This window comes from Trachinotus anak, unplaced genomic scaffold (assembly GCF_046630095.1).
Source record: "Trachinotus anak isolate AG129_WGS33_773 ecotype Australia unplaced genomic scaffold, CSIRO_AGI_Tana_v1 ptg000019l, whole genome shotgun sequence".
NCBI classification, from domain to species: Eukaryota; Metazoa; Chordata; class Actinopteri; order Carangiformes; family Carangidae; genus Trachinotus; species Trachinotus anak.
The window spans coordinates 19783355-19801492 of NW_027273870.1; the positions used below are offsets into that span (position 1 = coordinate 19783355).

Here is an 18138-nt window from a genome sequence, read left to right on the forward strand (position 1 = left end):
GAGCTTACTTTAACAGAAATGGGTCAAAGAACATTTGCATTTAGAAAAATCTTTCACGCTGGTACATAGTACAGCATGTTTTCCTGACCTAACAGGGTGTCTTTGAAGCAACATCTGTGTGCATTAAGTTGTTCTGTAATTCTGTTCCTCACTATCACATGCAGTCTTCTATGTTTTCACCAAAATCTTATGAGGCAGATCTAAACTTATGGTTAAGGATGCATCTATAATATATCCATCTCTTCTTTAATCTATTTTTTATTTTCTGTATGTATATAATTAAAAATGACCTTAACTGACAAAGACATCAAATGTCCAAAAAAAATGATTTTGTGCCACTCTCTAAACATCCAACCATGTCTGGACCTGGAAAAAAAACAGTCTATTAATCTATTTGACAATCAGCAGCTATTTTGTTTTAGTGATTAATTGTTTAAGTCAGTTTCTAAGCAAAAATGCCAAATATTACTGCTTCTCAAATGTTAGAATATTGTCCAGTAACAGACAAAATATGCAACATTTTGCAATATGAAGGCTCTGAGAATCATTAATTGCTGCCCTTATCATGTTGCACGTTTTTGTCCACCTTAAACATTCCACCTTAAACTGAATTCATGTCAGGTTTTATGCCAAAAATGATTTTCCTTTTTTGTGTGCCTCTGCATGCATTAAGATTTTGCAAACAATAATTGAGAGTATCCAGATTTAGCACCGTCATGTCACAGAACACAAGCCTTTTTCTAATTACTTCTCTGTGCAGCAGCACTAGCAGAAGCAGACGGAAATAAACAAATGGAAATATCAAATGCACCTCTGCTGTTTACGAGCTGGTATGACAGCTGACAAAATAGTTAAGGGGCGTCTAATACGGCAATTAAAGTGTGCCACTGTCTGCGGGGTTGCTGCTGTGACAAGGCGCCCTCTAATCACTGACTTATTACTCTGGCTAGCAGCACCTCTCATATCTGGCCCATTAAGCAGACAGCAGCATTAAGAAGCATTAAAGCAGCAAGCCCCCTCAACTGAGGAGGCACTGACGGGAGAAAAGGGAAGGGAGGGGACGGACTGTGCCTGTTATTTCTTGGGATTAATTTGTGCATTAAGTCAGGAGTGTGTAAGAGAAGCGTAACAGAAGAGATGTTTGAGATATGACGGCATCAGAATTGATCATACGCAATAAGATGAAAGATTACAGACTGATTACAGAATCTTTAAGAGAGGGAACAGATGGATGTGTCAGAGATGGTCATCACAAACAAGATCATCAAGGATTTGAATTTGCCTGCATGTGTGGCTTGACAGAGGAAACACGAAAGACAAAATCATGCAGACGTCTTCTCAAGATTCTCACGTACTCACAACTGCCTCTGGACAGTGTAGGTCTGGGTTGCATTTGGCCGTGGTTTAACCTGTGTCCTGGCCTGGCCTGGGTCAGGGACAAGCTTGGGCCTGGATCCCACTGCTACACTCGCACATATTTGTCACAGCAGGCCGGGGGAGGAGGCTGTGTTATCTGCACCCCGGCCAGATACACAGCATTAGTCACTGTGCTAACGTCTCGCCAGGGTTTCCTCTTTGGCTCAAAACTAAAGAGGACGACGGTGAGGAAAAGGACAGAGGGGTGTGTTTGAGCAAGTGTGTGTGAGACTTGGTAAATCACTAGAAAAATGAGCAGCTAGGAAGCAAACGCTGTTAGCAAGTGAATAAAATCCCACAATGCTGTAGCAATTAGACCCAGACAACAGTCAACACTCCTTTCCAGCTGCTGTGTTGCCTCTATGGTCAAGAACTTAACCTAGCTGCGTTCAGAAAGCATCATTTTCATCCCTTATCTGGCTCAAGTGTGTGTGTGTGTCTCACTGCTGGGTTTTGTTTAGCTCGAGGCTTGATGTTTCATGGATGTTTTGCTTGGCTCGCAGTCCCTGTCCCAGCCCAATTGTATAAACACTGACAGTCAGCAATGGCCAGCATCAGACAGGGGAGGACTCTCAATTAAAAGACTGTTAGTGGGACAGATGGACTGAAGAACTGCAGGAAAGAAGAGCTGCAAAACAAGATGGCTTCAGCCTGGACTCTTGTAGTCAAGTTCCAAGAGGATTTTAAACAGACTGACTGGGAAACACAGGCTTACATGGCCCCAGAATAAATGCCGTTATATGCAAGTCAGTCCAACCCAAAACCCAAAGGCATATATAGAGGTTAACACAGACACTGAATTGGCCTTAGAATTGATGGTGATCCTAAACTAATATCCTGTACAACTGTATTGCTACCCTGTCATTTTTTTTTACAGTTGACGTTGTAACTATATGCCACAGAAAACACCACTAAAACACCACTTGCCTAGTCCCTTTCAGCCTGTCTGTATCCTCTCTAGACAGTGCACAACTGAAAGCCAACCCAGACAGCTGCTGGATGCAGGGTGGGTATTGTTCCTCCTACTTTAATTGAAACCTTTACCATGTTCAACACACAGCCACAGACCACAATTCTTGTTTGGTGAGTTAAGCAAAGCCGAGATTTAAATGAAAACCCTGTGTGTACGTGCGCATCTGTGTGCATGTGTGTGCCTCCTCTTTGCAGCAGCAGCTTCGGATTTAAATTTGTCTCTGCTTAGGGTCACTGTAAAACACTGGGAGCATCTTGTCCTCTCTTCCACCCACAAGATATTATCTCATCCATGAGTTAGCTGCTGAAATGCTGTCAATTTCCTGCCAGAAATGTGCAGCCAACGTGTGTAGGAAAAGAGGCATAGCAGCTTTGCGTGTCATAAAGCAGGCCCTGGCTCCGTCAGATAGATCAGGGCTTCACGATGTCCATATTGGAAACAGGTGACAAATAAAACACGCTGAATAAAGAAAGTCTTTGTAGTCAGACACAGCACGCCACAAAATACAAGGGAGCAAATACCTCATGCCAGGGCTAATTTTTGCTTGTTTGATTTTATACATTGGATTTGACTTGAAACAGAGCTTTCTTGCCTCAGAAAGTGGTACAAAATAAACAATGATTAATCACTTGTGTGCTGACTTCAGCTTAAAACACTGCTACACTTTACAAGGGGAAACTGTAGTCTGCAGAAAAGACTAGTGTCTTCCCTCTGCAATCCCCACAGTGCAAAGCCCGTCCTACATGTCAGTTCTGGTTTTGAGCCCAGCGGCTGGCAGTCGCAGAGCCAGAGGTCCCTGTCCTTTGTGCAGCTGTGCGTCTGGGCTTCGACACGGGGCAGAGCGACCAGAGCTATGCTAATGGGAACCAAATGGGGCGTGAGTCCCTGGTGGATTACAGAAGGAGAAGAGAAGCATGTGTTTTCATGTATTCATGTGGAGACCTGGGACCCCTCTCTTTTCTTCCTCTCTTTTTCCCTCCTTCCTTTCTTTAAGTCAAACAAATGGAAGCGGCCATGTCTGCTTTTTGCACGCACTCTCAATTAATGCTCTTTGCGACTTGACAGATTTGAAGAGTTATTGTCAATCTGTAAATGTATCTGAAATCTGATCAAATGTGTACAAAAGGCTATTACAGTGTTTAGATTTAGGCCTTTTTTAAAGGCGTGTTAGTAACACAGTGTAAACTACTTAGTTTGAATTTGAAAGAGGCCAGATTTGAAAATGACGTTAGGAAATGAAGTGAGCAAGGTAAATAAACATTTAGCAAAGACTAGTGAGCAGTGATGTTCATCTGAACTTCATTGGTCTGTCAACATATTGTGTCTGTGAAAAACTGAAACATAAGTTTCAGCTGTTTGGCACTGCCTCTCAGACTTGTTGCACTTTGCTATCACCTGCTTTGATGTAGCAGCGTCGGGTCCTGCCGCCTCAAACGCTGAGGGGGTCGCAATTTGCTGATTTGCTGCAAATGTAAAAATGTCAGATGTGGTGGAGAATATACCAAGCCTGGTTTAAATCTAATCAGATAACCGTTGAGCCATTTTTTGATGCCATCTGTCATCTCAAGTCTTTCCTTCAACCTTTTGTGAAGACTTTTTTTGCAAAATATGGTACTGATGCCTGCTAGTGATGAAATTACACCGCAGTCATCATCGATGAGAATCACTAATCAGGAACATAAATCTGAAATTCATAACTGGACAATATAAACAACTGAACTGTGAGTGATGATATCTGCGATCAGTTGTCATTCCAGATGAGGTCCAGTTTCAACTTCAACCAGAGGTCCAGTCCTTGTCTTTTAGTGTTTGTCAGCTGTCAGATATGACTCATGCTCTGCACTACTTCACATATACACACACAACTCCCGTGTGATTAGTCCAGAATCCAACACGCACACAACTGAGTAAAATTTCCAGCATTCCTACTCCTTCTGTGTGGTTTGAAACAGTCATAGCAAGTAAATCTCTCCATCATGAGCACCACCCCAAAAATTTCAAATCAGATCAATGACGAAATTTTCAGTCTGACTCACTCGCATGATAAATAGCTGTGCGTGTACTTCAGGACAGTCATGCTTGTTTATGAAGTGGACAGATAAAGGACCCAGCTGGCTTTGATATTGTGAAACAACAGAGAGGGAGAGTGAGCGTAATATCACAATACTGAGACCAGAAACACAACTCTGTGATCTCGCTATCATATGCCATGCTCTCAGACAGTGCAGTCTATGTAGTGGGAGAGCTGAACCACACCGTCAACACTGGACTGTACTGTCAGTTCAAATACCTAAGCATCAAGGGAGCAGCGGTTTCTCCCATCTTGTGTGTAGACAGCAGGCCCAGGCAGAGGCCCCCGGTCCAGGGCCCTGGCCCCTCTCAGCTCTCCTCAAAGCATTTCCCCAGCCAGAGATCAAACCATCTGCCCAGTGACAGACCTCTGGGTCCACAGACACAAGGCCAGGTTCAAAGAAAGGGTGCTGCGGGGGAGGCGGGGAGGGATGGAAGGAGAGAAAGAGAGAGAATGAAGGGGAAAGTTGGTGAAAAGGTAGAGAAGCGAGACAGCAAGGGAGCAGCAGAGGGGGGAGTCAGGCAAGCTGGTGTATCAAAAAGGTGGGGAAGAGATGTTGCAGCAAAGGTGGAGGAGGCAGAGGAGAGTTGTTGAGGGGAGGTAGGGAGGGCGAGGAGAAAATGCTGAGCTATAAATGTCAGGTTAGATCGGCCGGATTTGCCCCTGTTAGATGCAACTTTTGGCTTAAGTTCATATATAAACTGTATATGATCAACTGAAATACTGTGTTTGCATTAGGATTCAACTAAATGGCCGAAAAAATAAGGTTCTGACAAATAAGACTGACTGATATAGTGCTATGACCAGTATTAAACCTATATTTTGGCCAATAAATAACAAATTACAGTACAGAAATCCCCACAATATGTTGGAAGTACATAGGTTGGTACCACCACTGAACACTTTACAGTAGTTGAAACTACTCCTGCAGAGTCATAGCTCTTTAAGAACCAAATTTGGACAATCTCCTTTCCTGACAGATATACATTCCCTTTCCCATTCCATACAACATCCTTGGGCTTCATCAGAGGGGTCTGATGGGTGCTCATCAACAATGTTTGTTCATATCACTTGTTTATAATAAAAACGGTCCTCTTCCACATATTGTTACCAAACTCAAGCTTCTATGAGAATCATCTGCCTTAAAAAATCCTTATCAATCGGGCTTTAGAGCTCAAGGTGACATTGTTGTTGACTTTTTTTGTCCACCCCAAAAACCGAACATGTTCAATTAAAAGTGATAAATCCTCATATTTGAGACTCTAAAAACAGCAAATGTTTATTTTTGCTTGATAAATGAAATGAAATAACATAAAAGGCAGGAATCACTCCACAACTTGTTAGGCTTTCTATTGTTCGGAGACACGCTTCCTTATCTCGGGCCATTGTGTGGACAGGAAAGGAAAGAAAATAAAAGAGGCCATTGTCGTCAATATATACTAGATCTGCTGCGACCTTCAGCCTATCGGAGGGAACGACCCACACCAGATAAGGACAACTCCCTGTCAGATCTGACACCTGCACTCGCTGGCCCACACCCCTGCCGAATGCAAATGTCTCAGTGACGTCCCGCACTGCAACATGAGGGAGCGACATGACTGCACGGTGCGACCGGACACATGTTTAGGTGAGAGAGTAGAAAAGACACAAAACAGAGAGAGAGAGAGAGGGGAAGTAAAAGGAAAGGGGACAGAAAAAAATTGAAGGAGAGTTGGGGTGGGGGGGTGTTGGAAATAGAGACAGGAGGGAAGATGACCAACATCGTCTGCTCTTTAACTCCATCTCCATCTGCACCCTAACACAAACAGAAAGTGTTAGTCAGAGCCTAGACATATTACCGACCCCTCTCTGTGAGGGGACTTCTCCATGGCGATCATTTTTTTGGTGCGGGGGCGAAGGAACACACACACACACTCACACACAACACACACACACACACACACACACTGTGCAGGCTTGACAGCAACTTGACGACAGGAGGCCAGCACTGCTGAGATTACCCCAAATTGACATTTAGTCGTCACACTATGTCTACAGGGTGGGACTCTACCTCCTGAACTACACACATACAAGCGCCCACACACTCTCCCACATTCCCTGTCATGCAAACATGTGCACACACACACACACACACACACACACACACAAACACTCACACACAGTGAATTCCCCTACTCAAACTAGCTCCCAGCCAGAGAAATCCTGGAAGAGCTCCTAGATGTAATCTTGCCAATAGCTCTTTATTTTCTTTGACCATTTTTTAATGTAAAAAAGCCTGCACTAATTGTGTGTAAGCAATCTCCAAATTATGTATATGTGTTTTTTCAACTAAACCGAACACTACTGTAGACAGATTGGCTGATTTTCAAGACACACGACTGGGCAATAATATTTGTTTCTTTCCTCAGAGTTTTGTTCAAACAGTGTGTCAGCATGGCGGTTTACTTGTAAACACCTGGGCCTGCACACCCAACAGCTGTGGAAATACAAAACTATGTATAAGCTATTGCTGAACCAGGAATAACCGCTCCGTTCATTTGCAACCAAGTGCTCCATCCACTTGCGTTTTACTTTTTTCTTGCGACCATAAAATATCACCAAAAGTGGTGGAGCAACAAGGAGAAAGAAAAATCAATGCACATATTGTTGTTATTCACAGATTCGCAATCACAGATGTGCAATCATTTACCTCAGCCAGCATAGTGAGAAGACTGCTCCTGATTCAGTTTGGTAGTTCCCACTTTAGACACAACACTCCAAGAAAAAGCTGCATCTTCCATTAGTATTTACAGTCTCTCAGTCAGCAAATGACACAGAAAATAGGACACAAGACAAGAGATAGAGCTAGAGAGGGGAGGGAGAGACAGGGAGAGTAACCAATGGCTACATTACTGCAATGACAAGTGTGTCACTCCCAAAGCCACAGTGAGGGAGAGAAGTGAGGAATGTCTTGACTCCAAGTGTGTGTGTGTGTGGTGGGACAGCGAGAGAGGGAGGGAGACGGCAGACCAAAGGAAAAGTCCATCTGGGTGCTTTCGTCTTTATCAGTCTTACAAAGTTCACAGATAGAGGGGCTGAAGTGGAGGCTAGACACTAATCCAGAGTCACAGGTCACAAAGAAGACACAGCTCAAACAGGTGGGAGGGAGGGAGGGAGGGAGGGAAGGAAGCAAAAGAAAGAGTTTTACAATTGCATGAGGAGAGCAATGCCAAGCCTTGGTGATTGCCATTCTGCAATCGACCTGACCAAATTGCAAATTCCCTCTCAGGACCCTCTAAATCCGCTTCATTTGGCTAAAGCCAGAATCCTTATTCCTGCAATTATAAAGCTATTGACTAATTCGACATATGTTAGCGTGTCTTCCAGCCCTTGAGTGCTGGTGTGCCATTGAGTCATTAACTTTGACAAATTGTGACAGACTTTTTTATTGCCACCCAATCATGAGAAACAAGACTGTGGCAGAGGAGTTAATGAGTGGCATGTTTCTCCTCTTCCTCCTCCCCCACCACCTCAGACTCTCTCTCCTCTCCACCCGTTCCACTTAGATTCATACCCCCCCCCCCCCCCCAAAAAAAAAATCCCCCTCACCCCTTCATATTTATAATTTTACCACATCCTAACAATAACACGGCCGGTACTCAGCACAAAACACGCAGGCCCTGGGCTAATGAATCTCATGCCTTTACCGCGGTAAAATGGCCAGTAAGTATTACCAGCTGCGACACTCTCTCTCTCACTCTCCCTCCTTCTCTCTCTCCTTGGCAGTGGCATTGAGCTTGGGAGTGCAGAGGTGAGGGGGGGGGGGGGGGCAGGCAGACACATCTGAGTGCAGCTGGACCAGGGAGAGAGAGGGGTGAGGAGGAGGAGGAGGAGAAGTGGGGGAGAGAAAGACCGCAAGTCTCCGTGTTTCCAGCTGCCTTTCTCAGGGGCTCGGTTTTCTCTCCCTCCTTTTGGTTTTTCGCAAGGCCCTTCTGGTCCCAGCTTACTTGAAAAATCACAAACACACACACACACACATACACACAAAGACACACAGACACACACACATGCATGCACGCCCTGATCCACCTCCCCTCCATCCCTCACATTCGGCCATCTTTGTTTGGACAGGGCTCAGGAGTTCCAGAAAAGCTCTCTCAGATGTGCTGAAGTAAGGGAAAAACAAAACAAACTGGCCCTCACACACACACACACACACACACACACACACACACACACTCAAAATTTATGTGAACGCACAGACACCAACAAGTACTTTGCGTTCACACATAACACTGTGTAGCAGGAGAAGCTCACTTACCCACCCCCCCCCCCCACGCAAACACACGCACACACGAACAATTTCACATGTGTGAAAGCCAAAGCACTAGCTTCAACCAGAGAACAAATTTGCAAAGAGATTCAAAAAAAAAAAGTGGGATACATTTTTCTTCATGGAGGTAGGCTGCCTACCATTGAAGGCATGCATTCTTTTACACTGTGCATGTGTGTGTGTGTGTGTGTGTGTGTGTGTGTGTGTGTGTGTGTGTGTGTGTGTGTGTGTGTGTGTGTGTGTCTGTCCCAATCCAGGATCACAACACCAGGGCAGGCCTGAAGCATACCTCGACATGTGTTACCTCTTTGTAATATTGACTTTGTTACAGCTATACGAGTGGGAGAGTAGAGCCAAGAGCCTGGGCCTTGCACTAGTGGGGCCCTCTGACTTCGCTAGAAAACAAATACCCGAACGAGCCGTGAAAATAGAAAACACAGCACCACAATAGCAATCTATAAAAACAGATTGAAATAGACTATAAAATGTCCCTCACTCCTGCTTCTGACCTTTACATTTTCACTCACTGAATTAAGACTATTATTCATCTGATTCCATTTCTGCAGCGTGTTGCTTACAAAGCCGTGGGATTTGGCAACTGAGCGAGTCTTGGCCTGGCTTCCTGTCTGAGCATGTGTACTGGACCAACTGTAAAAGTCAAAAATTCTCTTTCTCCAAACCCTTGACTTACTCTGTAATTTCAATCAAATACCTAACTGCTTTTAAGCTTGTGCAAGCATACTGCCACGATGTCCAAATCTGCTATTTTCTTTCTTTTGAATAATTAACAATAATCAGTGCAACATGGCACTTAATCAATATATTATCTTCAAAAAAATGAGCCATTCAAATTTCTTGTGTAAAAATAAAAACAGATGTCAGAAACCCTAAAATTTCAGATGACACAAATAGGGAAAAAACCCAGATAAAAGAAAAGCACAAGTGCTGTTTATTTGATTGCTTTGCAGAAATAAAAGATTGATTATCATTTTCGTGTTCCTGTGGGTGCGAATCCCGTCTTGTCTCTTTCCCCAGTGATGACTTTGCTTATACATTTGAATAATGAAGGCAAGTCATTTGAATATTCCCTCTGTATTTAAAAAAATGATGTTTTTACACGATGCAGCAATATTAGCCATGTTAATTGGGCTCTTTGGACTTTCCCAATAGAAAGGCTAAATTAATTACTTATGTCGACAAAATGTCAGACACGCCGATCTAATAACTACAACTGTTTCCAACAGTGTTGTTTTCAGAGTGTACCTTTTTTTTTTGTCTTTTTGTGTTTGTGTGTGTGCGTGTGATTTTGAGTGCACTTAAAAACACTCTCAACATCCACGAGCCTGAGTTAAATCTAATGAACGAGATGGGAACAAAATGCTTTGACATCCTCTCCATGTTTCATAGGCGGCTCCTGAGAGTCCTTCTCCAATATTCATCCCCTCTTCTCATACTAATCAGCCACTATGGTATTGACTGTTTGTGCTTGCAGAGTGACTTGTGTTGGTGTGCGTCTGTGCTGTACAAGCAGATACACACACACACACACACACACACATTTTTTTTAATGCTCAAACGTGCCAATCCAAAATCCACTTAGTAATTAAACTTGTAAGAGAAAGTGAATTATTTGCAGGACGTTGTGAGTGTGTTTGCGTGTGTGAAATGTGTGATGTGTTCATTAATGTGTACCCACCACCATAGGGGGCTTTGAAGTTCCTCATTTTTTCTTAGCTTTTGGCTGTTTTTTAGTCCTGAAGAAAAACTGTATCAGCGCATTTTCCTCAAGTACGAATAAACATTAGACTGTGGAAGAGGAGGCAATGGGGAGACATTAAGAGTATCTGTGAATGTGAGACGATCAGATGGTGTGTGTGTGTGTGTGTGTGTGTGTGTGTGTGTGTGTGTGTGTGTGTGTGTGTATACAGGCACGTACATACATTAGTGCAAGCGCGAACATGTGTGAGTGCGCAGCGAGCGAGTGCGAGAGCTAACGGAGAGGCCTGCTGATGCCATGTTTCAGACGACCCCTTGAAGTGGAAATGAGCTTCTTCTGTCTTATAACTAGTCCGTTCTCACAAAGTCAGCAAACCCTGCCACCTCTCCACAGAAATGCAGACACCTCCCCACCCCCCCATTCCCCCACCCCCTCAACCCAACCCAGCCTCTCCCCACCCAGCCCTGTGGTCAGCATGCAGGATGAATTCACCATCAGACCTAAGAAACAGAAGCAAGGTCCATCTTATTTCAGCTGCTTTTGTTGTTAACGTGCAGAGGAGGGAAGAAGTGTAAAAGAGGTCTATTCTTCTTCAGGTGGCTTTTGTCCTAAGTCAGGCCACTTTCAAAACCATGCTGTTAGCAATGTCAAGTACTGGTATTACACTCATGTAAGTCTGTACCCCACATTTAGCTCAACATGTCAAACAAAGGACCCTAAACTGCTGGTCTTAGCTTAGCTTTGTTTCCTGTAGACATATATTGATGTTTTCCAAATGCATTGCCTTACAGTAACTTTGAGAAGAGGTGTAATTTTTAGTTGACACAAAACTATCATTGTCTGATGATTTAGTCTTTTTTTTTTTCAACATATTTTAAGGGCAGCAGACCAAAAGCCTCAGACAATGCAGGTCAGTTCAAGGGCTGTTTCTATTTAATCCAGACTTAAAACATCTATTTCTCATGGCTTCAAAGGCATACCATTGTTTATGATCATTTTCATTAATGAAAGATGAGGTCAGTCTAAGAAATATTATTATGAACCTGTGTCAGTACATGCACATTTTGTATATCTCTTCTTTTTCCGCTATTATCATTATGCTGTGTGTGTGCATACATCTGATGCACGCACGCTGCTGTTTGAACCTGTGTGACCACCTGAGGGTCCATCCCCAGCCGTCCTCGGAGCGGGGAGCGACAGCTGTACAGTGATGCTGTAGCGATAGGCATCATCGGCTTGCTAGAGACTAATTGGTCCACAGCGCTCCTCTGAGTGGCCTCGCTAATTAATTAGAAAGGCAGTGGAGCTGAAATTTTTAATCAGGACACCAGGCTCTCCAGCAAGCAGGGAAAAAAAAAAGACACATTACCCCATCATTCCATGTAATCCACCTGACACTGATCTCCCATGTTGCCATATGAAGTGTGTTGTGTGTTTAGGTATTCATATGATCTGACCAGGGAATAAGACACACATTTATTACAGAGTTTGTTTAATCATTTTTAATTCTGAGAATTTCAGGAATTCTCTGTGTGCTAATATAGTATGCATGACATGTATTTGGTTTGGGCCCTGGAGAACGATGTTGAGGTAGTCTTTTCCTCTGAGTGTTTGTGTAACACATGTGCATATGATTTCCAGTGTTGTGAATTATCTACTAACTAGTTTTTATTTGTATCATTGGTGAGATGCACACAATGTACTATAGTACAGTATGTGTTGAGAAAGAATGGTACAGCTTCTAATCAGTAGAGGAAAAAGGAAAGTGTCCCCCCCCCCCCCCCTTTTTTAAATAAAATTCCCTCCACACTGTGAAAGCAAATATTATTTTTTCCTTCTTGCCCATATCTTTATTTAACTAATTAAAAGCAGTCACCAACACATTCCATCTTACTGTAAAATAAACTGTGGAAATCACAAACTTGTTTAAAAAAATACTAACATATACAGTGTAGTATATAGTGTAAAATATAGTTTTCTGACCGAAAGGGAAAAGATGACTCTTAGGAATGGTGCTTTTGCACCACTTTGCAGGTACATTTGTGTCCTAAAGCTGCACACAACTCACCTGAGACTGTGAGGAATCAACCAGAGACCAGCAGACAAGAGGCCTGCTAAAACAAGGTCTACAGCAGTCAGCCACTACACAGGGGAAACAACATGTGTTTATCATTGCACTGCTAGGATGAGCAACTTTGCACCGCTGACTGGGGTCACAGTAACAGGAAAATTATAGTGTACAGACATCAAACAGGAAATTCTCATCTATTTCACACATAGATAACAAGCCTACAGTGGTAGAATGAACACATTTTAGTAAATTGGCCAGCAAAATTTCAATTGAGAGGAGAGATCCTGAAGTACACACACACACACACACACACACACACAAACACACACCTTCGCCTCGTGTGATGACATTAGCTTTGTGCAGTGTCCTAATCCTTGTGACCGTCCTGGCTTTGCTTGGCGCTAATCAGCCAGCCTCTCTTATCAGCCTGTTGCTTTGGCCAAAATAAACACACGGCGCCTTTTTATTGCTTTGTTTTCACAGGTCATTAGGGGAAGGAGAGAAGACGCATTGATTAGTTTTCCAGACCACTGGATTATTGTTGTGTTATGACTATCATCATTAAGTTTCATTAAGGCTGTGGTTGTTCTTGTTTCTAGAAAATGAAGACATTGCAGGAAAGGCGAGTTGGTCGGAGAGCAGACTGCACGCCATACTAATCTAGATGGTAAGGAAGCTTAATTTATGTGCGATGCCTGTTCAAAGCAGTGACTTGCCAGCCAACCATCCCAGTTTGCAGATAAGACTGAACTCTGACCTCCTTTTCACTACTGTATTTAAAAGAATCACCCCTGTCCCATCCAAACTTAATGAAGCAGCGTCAATCCCTGGCTGTGTCCTCCCAGCCAGCTTTGCTCTGGAGCTACAAATAAGCAGGGAGAAACTGGCTCTGTCGCCAGGCTAATTAGCATATGTTAGCTAGTTAGTGAGAGGGCGGCCCTCTGTGATGTGTACTGAAGTGGAGTAAAACGCTCAGGCAAGGACTGTACTAATGGCCCACTTCCTCCCCACGGGGACCCTCCCTGCAGCTCCGCACGTGCTGGCATCAGTGCAGCCACGGGGCACCCACAGGGCCACCACGGCGCCACGGGCAGAGGTAGGCACATAGGAAGACGCCTGGCTTGGCTGGCATCATTCACACACTGCACTGAGCTCTCTGGGTGTGATGCTCTGCGATGTAACAGCAGGTGACAATGACACTCCCTATCACACACACACACACACACACACACACACACATGCTCACACTCAGGCAAACTGAGAATGACGTGCAGGCTGACAGATTCATCAGCCTATGAAATAGTTCAGACATCTGGGGCGACAGTGCTAGCTAGCTGCCTGGCATTGGCGGATGCATTATTTACAGGAGGAGCTGGAGCATTAGCGAGCTCTTTGGCACATGGTTAGCAGGCGTAGGTGGTGAGCACCGACAGCAAGCGAGTGTATCTCTGTCAGTGTGAGTAAACAAACAGTGGGGACATGGTGTGACAGAGCAAATGGTGTGCCACCCAGACACAAACACACACAGACACATGCAAACTCATCAGGGAGCCAAGGGAGAGCGGGAGAGAAGAGGAGGGGTGGGTGGCATCCATATTTATAGGGCCTTTCTAGCATTTGTCCCCAGGCCAAATGCTGTGACTACACTCAGCTAATGTCAGAACAGCACTTAACCAGGCATTTCCAGTATGTCATGGGCAGTGGGGAATATGTGGGATAGATACAAGACCAGGGCAGGAAAAAAAAAAAAAAACACACAGAGACAAACAAGGATGAAAATGAAAAGAAATGCAGTTGTGTTGTGCGCTGAGGTGATTATGTTCTCAGACAAATACACCAATCTCTGATTCTCTTTCTCTTTATTCCTCTCACTTCCGCAGTCTCTGTTTTGAAGCTGCTGTCTCTTAATAGGTTTTTGAAGGTGACAGTGCACTTTAAATAAAGAAACAAGCTCAGAACCAGTATAATGGATTTTTGTTATTTTTTTGTCACTGAAGCAAAACTCAAACTGGACTTCTGTTGTTGAATTGTCCTCCAATCAGAAGTTGTCACCATTTTGTTAATTCGCATAAATTACAGATTACACTATAATTTCATTTTTAGAAAACACTCTTTTTGTTTGGTTTGAGGAGCCAACATATCATCACCCTTTTCTCTTTTTTTCTTGCCATAAAAACAACTCTGATCCTAAATAATCCTGTTCATCCTAGATTATTAGCTAGAACCTCATTTGGACGTAGTGTTTTCTGTGCTTTGGATTCTCCCGTCACAGTGTATTTTCATGTGACTCGCACACTCCAACCTCTGGCATGAAGGGCTTCAGTGTAATATACTGGCGTTTGCACTCAACACTGTATTTGATAGCCTTTGAGGACATGCCAAGTTTGACTTCAACATTAGTACAGTGGAGCACTGTCAGAGCTAGAGACAGAGAGAAAAAGAGCTGCCATTATATCATCAAAATGTGTAACCTTTTCGCTCCTTTGTTTCATCGGAGCTGTTGACACCAGTCAAGTGTCGAGTGTTGACCTGTTTTTTCCCTCTCGATTTAAAAGATGTGAAAATGACCCGCAGGCTCTTTGTTGGCATGTCTGGAATGCAAAGAATGGCCTGCTTCACACTGGTCACCTGTCCCCAGGTTTATCATGTGTCAGCCGGGGCATTTGCTTGGCATTACGCCCTCTGGCACCTGGGGAGGCTGAGGGGCTCACAGGCCTCACTGGCATGTCCCTCTCCGCCACAGATACAAACGGCTCGATACCCCCAAAGAGAGCTGACTAAGTGGGTGAAGTAGCTCCTTTTAGCACAATCTGTCATCATCTCAAGCGGCACGTAATCGTTTTGTGTAGCGAGATCCATTATGCATCCACTGAGAGTGAAGGCTAATTGTGGAGGCTTACATTTATTCATTTGTTTGCTGCCAGTTGCCCCAGTATATTTTTGGGAAGGTGCAATAAACGCCAATGTTTGTGTTTCTGTGTTTTTAAATGGTCGGAGCACTCATGGTGATGTGGTAAAAGCCACAAGGTTCCTTTTGTGCTCCCAAAGGAAGCAGACAATCAACATGAGGCAAAAGATTAAGTTGTTAACTACAGCCCGAGTCACTTTTAACACTTTACTGACCTGTTGGGATGGTAAAGGCACCAAGAACAACACTACTTTTGACTGAAAAAGTTGATTAATAAGATTTCAGTGGTAGTGTGTGTTATTATTTAATACACTGCTCCAAAAACATGGAGTTGTACTTTTTAGAAACTGTGTTCTCAGGGCATGGGGAGGGGAATATCGACAGCACACAGAGAGAAAGTCAAGAAGAGAGATGAAACAGATTCATTAAGTTTGTGCAGTATGTGCATGCATGCAAGTGTATGTGTGTGTTTGTGTGTCTTTCCACAAACTGAAGGAGAGTATAGGTTGTTAATCTTGATCAAAGGCCCTTTCTTTCTTTCAGTGAGTAAAGATAATACTGGTAAAGCCCTTGGATTTAACACACTAAGATAATAAAAGCACGTGTAATTAGCAATTAGACTTGGCCAAATTAAGGCAGACTAACAGAGGCAAAAATCAGCATCAAGGTTGCTCAACAGTATTACAGCCAAAGGTGTGCTTAGTGTGTTTGTTCCTTCAAGACATGTTGCAATAAGAGGATTGTGAACAGACAAAGATGAGAGGAGGATGAAGAAGGTTGAATGTTCTTATCTTTAAATGGAACAATAACTCAGTATCTTTGTTTTTCTGTCTCATGACACCCGTTCTACTCTTTATGGATCCTCTTTAAATCACACCACTCTTTGTGCCTCTCCCATAAATAATGCGTCTGCACCACTGATGAAGTTGTAGCCACCGGGTTTATAGATGACTGTGTTTCCCAGGCCTGTCTATTGAGGTGAGAGAGCCACTTAAACCCCCCTTGCACACATATTATTAGCATTACCATATCTGGGCCTAACTGCAGCTAAGGGGAATAATGTGTGTCAGGAGAGTGTAAAATTAGAACCAAAACCAACACTGCTCTTTAAATCCACTTCCCAAGTCCCCACTTCCTTACTTATAGCCAAGCTTACAATGTCAAACACTAATAAGCCAGCTAATTCAATTAGGACTCCACTTCTTTCAGATTCCCCCAGAAAAGAAGAGACTTTGTGAATAGATTCCCTCACAACTCCACACAGAACTCTTCATCATGAAAAAGTGGCCTTTATTCATAAGCTTCAGTGTACAAGAGAGGGAACTTGCTGCCGAGCTTGTTAGCAAAATACCCTGATCTGAGGCGAGAGATGTGTGACTAAAGCTGGGTCTCTTAAGTGTCTGTCACCCTGATCTAACCCGGGGAGAGCTCTTTGTAGGCTGTGTTTTCTCTGTCTGTTTCTCTGCGCTGCGCTCCGCAGTGACTGGGGATGAGCCCCGCCGTGTAGCTGCAGGTGACAGGGAGCCCTTTTTGTTGTCAAGTCCTGATGGAGCTTCCACATGAAAAACATTTCACTTGAGCTGCTGCTGCCGCCGCTGCTGCTGCTGCTGCTCTCTTTCTCTTCCTTCCTCTCTGTCTCTCTCTGTAGATCTCAAAGGCTGCAACCGCAGCAGTGATACAGAGACAGAAGCAGTCAATCTCTTACTCCTTTCCCCTCTCACTTTTCTTTTTGTCAGGCTTTCTCTTGTACTGTTCCCTACCTCCCTCTCCCTCTTCTATCATCTCTTTTTCTGACCAGACTTTTCTTTTCTCTGCTCTTCTAACCCACCCTCCCCCTCCCTCCTTCCAACCCCCCAACCCCCCCCCCCCCCCCCCCCCCCGGCTTATAGATCTGAGTTGGGTCTCTGGAGGAAAATACAAGTCAAGCCATTGTCATTTCAAACAGCGTGATAACCAGACACTGGGCTGCCCACTGACAACTCAGGGGAACTGGCCCTGGCTTTGACTGTTAGCACCCCCTCACCCCCCTTTCTCTCTCTCTCTTGCTTCCTGCTACCACTTCTCTCTCTCTCTCTCTCTCTCTCTCTCCTCTCTTTTTCTTCCTCACAAGCTCACCTCATCTCTTCTCCTCTCCTCCACCCCCCCCCCCCCCACCCCTCCCCCCACCCCCCCCTCGCAGGAGACTCTGTAGCTCGTTGTTGTTTGTTGCTCTCCGCTACCGTGTCTTGCATCTGCTTCTCTCCTCCTCTTCTCTCTGTGCCATGGGGGGCCGGAGGGAATAGTTGTCTTAGTGTGTGTACCAAGGTCAGTGCTCTCCACATGACAGTTCTCTGCCTCTCTACAAGGCGGGAAATCAATACTTTCGGACTTGTGGCGCTGCCCTCGGTGTAACAACAACACTGCCCAGCACAGAGAGCTGCTCAGGCACCTGACACATCCCCAGCTGCCCCCCCAGGCCTCAACCAGGGAGCCCCTTCCAGTCTTATTCTGACCCCTTCATATTTCACCAAGGCCCTCGGTTTCACTTTACCAAACATCTTCAGCGCCTCTCAACCTATTGAATACCAGATTCCCTGTTTTTTATATTATGCAATGGATGTTTCCGAAGATGACCTGTATCTCTTGTATCTTTCTCGCCATGTGTCTTGGAGAGGGAAGTGTCTCTGTGTA

The 18138-nt window shown here is 44.3% G+C and overlaps 1 protein-coding gene across 6 annotated transcripts in view; it reads right to left on the bottom strand.

Moving 5' to 3' along the window:
- bnc2 (basonuclin zinc finger protein 2) overlaps positions 1–18138 on the bottom strand; it is a 164896-nt gene that overhangs the window by 49506 nt on the left and 97252 nt on the right. Inside the window, exon 1 of one of the 6 annotated variants that reach the window (XM_071504234.1) lies at positions 7150–7462. The exons of the other annotated variants lie outside the window; for them this stretch is intronic. Coding sequence (XP_071360335.1) covers positions 7150–7161 — 12 coding nt within the window. The 5' untranslated portion in view covers positions 7162–7462. Of the gene's footprint in view, positions 1–7149; positions 7463–18138 lie in introns of those variants that run through there. 6 annotated transcript variants of the gene reach the window in all.